Source organism: Palaemon carinicauda, chromosome 4 (assembly GCF_036898095.1).
Source record: "Palaemon carinicauda isolate YSFRI2023 chromosome 4, ASM3689809v2, whole genome shotgun sequence".
NCBI classification, from domain to species: Eukaryota; Metazoa; Arthropoda; class Malacostraca; order Decapoda; family Palaemonidae; genus Palaemon; species Palaemon carinicauda.
In genome coordinates this window covers 50,663,332-50,668,331 of record NC_090728.1, presented here as the reverse complement: position 1 = coordinate 50,668,331, position 5,000 = coordinate 50,663,332, and the positions used below count along the sequence as shown (strand labels likewise).

General features: G+C 34.9%; 1 protein-coding gene across 1 annotated transcript; it reads right to left on the bottom strand.

The window, feature by feature from the left end:
* Positions 1 to 1,352: 1,352 nt before the first annotated feature.
* Positions 1,353 to 3,935, bottom strand: LOC137639079 (uncharacterized). The gene is made up of 2 exons (XM_068371403.1): positions 3,616 to 3,935; positions 1,353 to 1,571 (listed from the first exon to the last, which is right to left on the bottom strand). Exons 1-2 carry the CDS (start codon positions 3,933 to 3,935, stop codon positions 1,406 to 1,408), a joined length of 486 nt encoding a protein of 161 aa, XP_068227504.1. The 3' UTR covers positions 1,353 to 1,405.
* Between the last annotated feature and the right edge of the window lie 1,065 nt (positions 3,936 to 5,000).

Below are 5,000 nucleotides of genomic sequence, written 5' to 3'. Positions count from 1 at the left end.
AACATCTAAACAACTACATGTCAAAACAACAAAGGTTTTCCTTAATTTTGTAAAGAGATAAAAATTAATTTTACTGGAATGGATTTTAATCAGCCCTTGAAGGTTTAAATACCGCTCATGAATGGCAGAGGCAATGGACAGTCACATTGCCCTGTCAAGCAGGACAATGCCCTAGAGACTGACCATATATACAAAATGATCAGCGCCCAAGCCTCCTCTCCATCCAAGCTAGGACCAAGGAGGGCATGGCAATGGTTGCTGATGACTCAGCAGATAGACCTATAGGCTTCCCAAAAACCCCTATCCTCAGTTCACAAAGATGGTGAGGTTGCAGCGACCATAGGAACTAACGATTTTGAGCGGGACTCGAACCCCAGTCTGGCGTTCACCAATCAGGGACGTTACCACATCAGCCACCACAACTCTTACCTTCATTGAGTTCTAGTTTGAATTAATACCAAGTTCCCTGATGCACAGAATATGAAAAGGAATGTAATATTAACGTGACAGATGAATAAGACTATAGGGGTAACTTAGAAATTGAAATATGAGATATTGTCCAATATATTTATTAATAGATTACAAAGGTACAATCAAGCCGATTCCAGTTGAATAATAATTTATTGTTCAACTGAAGTGAAAATATCAGTTTTTTCTAATGGACCCTAGCTACAGTTTGTTGACCTGTTGCTGTAGATTGCATGACCATTCCAGCCAGACAAGAGCTCTTACAGCTATGCTGACCGTGAAGACTTTTTTGATTAAATAAAATTAAATTGTGGTCTTTCAATTATACATTTCGTTGTGATGGAGAATTTTTACTTTCTTCAGAGAGGTAATATAATTAGGTATAATATGCCTCAGATACTCCTTACAATACTGAGCTAAAAAATACAAAAAATATGTAACCATTTTTTTTCGTGGAAAACATAATAGAAAAGACACATGAAATAGATATGAAGAAAAATATGAACTTACAATAAGAGAAGTTTTTCATGTCTGTTGCAAACAGACTTAAAAACATATCAATTTTATTTACCCTCTGTTTACTTCTGTGCCCCATTCTTTACTCAAACTCTTCCTTTTTTATATAATTATTCCCCTAATTATCTCTTTTCTTATTTCCAAACTAGTTGATTATCATATTTCGGCATTGGTAAAAAAGAATAGTCCAATGTTTGTTAATCATGCATTCAATATTAGGAAACTAACTCGATATTTTTAGTATCTATATACGCTATATTTATTATTCTAAGTAAATACATAAAAGTAAATAAAAAAAGAGTAAACTAGGAATGATTATAGTCAACTTAATCAAAGAAAACAGTGAATAACTAAATAGAAATAACTTAATAAATCTAGCTTACAACTAGCGACATCTATACGCATGAGTGCAAGTCTCTTCTTATGGCAAAAATCCCATGACCGTATCCATGAGCTGAGTGCCATTGAGAGGACACATGAAGTAGGTCTGGCCACAACTGCCTTGATTTAGGCCTACGGCTTTAGCCTCCCGGTACTCCCCGAGAGCTCCTAGACCTCTAACGTCTTCTCCTGGCAAAAGCGGTGTCCTGCAAACAAAGAAAATTGTTATGTTGTTGTTTTTTTTAGCTTTTGGATAAACCTTACCATCACCTACATCACCATCACCATCACCATCAGCCGTTGACAGTCCACTGCACTGCAGGATATAGACCTCAGACATGTCCTTCCACACTCCCTTTTAGCTTCTGATTTGGTAAATGATGGATAAACTTTACCACCATCATCATCATCAGCCATTGATATTCCACTGCAGGACATAAGCCTCAGACACGTGTTTCCACTCCTTTTTAGCTTTTGGTTATGCAAACAAAGAATATTGTTGTTTTTTCTTTCTTTTTTTCTTTTTTTTTCTAGCTTCTGGATAAACTTCTCTATCACCTACATCACCATCACCATCAGCAGTTGATAGTCCAATGCAGGACATAGGCTTCAGACATGTCTTTTCACTCTCCTTTTAGCTTCTGGTTTACTGAATGGTGGATAAACTTTACCATCATCATCATCATCAGTCGTTGATAGTCCACTGCAGGACATAGGCCTCGGACTTGTCTTTCCACTCCCTTTTAGCTTCTGGTTTGCTGATTGATGGATAAACTTTACCATCATCATCATCATCAGCCTCAGAAATGTCCTTCCACTCCCATCTGTTTATGGTCTTTCTATGCCAGTCTATACCCGCAAACTTTCTTAGCTCGTTAATCCATCGTTTTCTCTTCCTTTCCCTGAGACATTTGCAATCTCTAGGGACCCATTCTATTACCATTTTTGTCTAACTTATTATCTGCCATTCTCATTGTGTGTCCTGGCCATGTCCATTTATTTTTCCTACATGATGGTAGAATATCCTCTATTTTAGTTTGTTCTCGTATCCATGTTGCTCTTTTCCATATCTTGGTCTATGTAATTGACGTTATAATACTTGAATGCTAAAGTGAAAATTACAATTTTCCGAAGATGAGGTAATCAAGTGTAAAGCGTAGAAAAGGTAAAAATAAATCAGTGATATATAACAGGACATAGAATAGAAATAAAATTGTTATTAACTTCGGAATGTAGATACAAAACTCCTGGAAAATTTTCATGCAAAAGATATTATCTTTAAAATAACATTCAGATAATGAAACCGAAATAGCCAGGATGTTGATAATGAAGAAAGTAGTTAGTATTCCATGAAATACCAGAGACAAAGATCTGTCCACATTTGCTAGGTCCATAGTTCACGTACATTCTACTGTTTAACAGTCCACCTAGCTGTTGATATGTGTCTCACAGTCTTTTGTGGCCAATGAAAAGTGTTAATACCAATCTCACCATAAAGACATTGTGAAAACTGAGGGATGTAGTAGGTCTACCTTTCCGGCTACAATTGATTGAAAACAGCAAAAGGTCACAAGGTAAAAGACATATACAAACATACACACACACACACACACACGCATATACATATATATATATATATATATATATATATATATATATATATATATATATATATATATATATATATATAGCTTATTTACGTATATAGATATGTACGCATGAATGTATAAACATATATATATATATATATATATATATATATATATATATATATATATATATATATATATATATATATATATATATATATATATAACCCACAATGTACGAAAAATAGAAGTTTATTTAGCTTTCGAAGGGACCATCTCCCTTCCTTTTCAGAATACAAATGGTGCCTTCGAAAGCTAAATAAACTTCTATTTTTCATACATTGTGGGTTATTTTATTTATCATAAATACACGGAAAATTGTGTATTTTAATGTATATATATATATATACATATATATATATACATATATATATATGTATATATGTTTGTATATACATATATGTATAAATATATATATATATATATATATATATATATATATATATATATATATATATATAGATATAAATATGTAGCATATATATGTATATGGATATACACGTATATACATATATATATGCATATATATCCATACTCGATTAAGTATCAAGTATTTACAGCTTCAACCCCCATCTCTAGAAATACCATCTTGAAGACTCACCCAACAAGATCGAGAATAGCCATCTCCTCGCCGATAAGATCACCGGGATCCTCTTTCGCCAGCTCGCACATCAACCTCAGTCCGCATCCGGTCACATCTTCTCGTCTAATCAGGTCCATCATCCTCTCGAGATTATCCTGACCGTCGTCATCCCCGCGGCCGTACCGAGTGTGTGTTGTCTTCGTCTTCTTGTGGTGTTTCCTCTGCTTCTTGCGGTTCCCGCCTCGCCTGGAGAGAAGAGCGGCCAATCCCGCGACGCCCAGGCCCACGGCGCCGGCTGCCAGTCCGGCTGCGCCGATGGTTACGGTGGTGGTTGTCATGTTGAGGATTTTCTGCAGCAAAGGGAAAATCTTTGATTGGAATAAACTGAGAAACAATACTTTCTGAATTGGAAACCTGCAGCGAATGTTTTTATGTTGAGGACTTTCTGTGGGGAAGGGAAAACCTTTGATTGGAATAAACTGAGAAACAACACTTTCTGAATTGGAAACCTGCAGCGAATGTTTTTATGTTGAGGACTTTCTGTGGGGAAGGGAAAACCTTTGATTGGAATAAACTGAGAAACAACACTTTCTGAATTGGAAACCTGCAGCGAATGTTTTTATGTTGAGGACTTTCTGTGGGGAAGGGAAAACCTTTGATTGGAATAAACTGAGAAACAACACTTTCTGAATTGGAAACCTGCAGCGAATGTTTTTATGTTGAGGACTTTCTGTGGGGAAGGGAAAACCTTTGATTGGAATAAACTGAGAAACAACACTTTCTGAATTGGAAACCTGCAGCGAATGTTTTTATGTTGAGGACTTTCTGTGGGGAAGGGAAAACCTTTGATTGGAATAAACTGAGAAACAACACTTTCTGAATTGGAAACCTGCAGCGAATGTTTTTTTATGTTGAACAGGCTGATCTAAGTCTCTTTACAGTTTATATATGAAAGCTGTATTTTAATGTTATAACTGTTCTTAGAGTGTTTTATTTTAATTGTTCACTACTTCTCTTGTAATCTATTTATTTCATTTCTTCACTGGGCTAATTTCCCTGTTGGAACCCTCGGGCTTATAGCATCCTGCTTTTCCAACTATGGTTGTAGCTTAGGTAATAATAATAATAATAATAATAATAATAATAATAATAATAATAATAATAATAATAATAATAATAATAATAATAATAATGAAGCTTCGGCTAGACTAAATAAAAGGCATATTTGCAGTGGATAGGAAAAGAGCATTGAAAATATAATAGATACTTCGTAATCTCACAAGGATCAGGGCATTTTTTTTACAAACTTGCGAAACACAAATAAGAATATTTAAGCAACAACTCCATTCTGATTCTGATGCTCTATTTTTTCTGTATTCTAACACCATACTATAATGAAACAG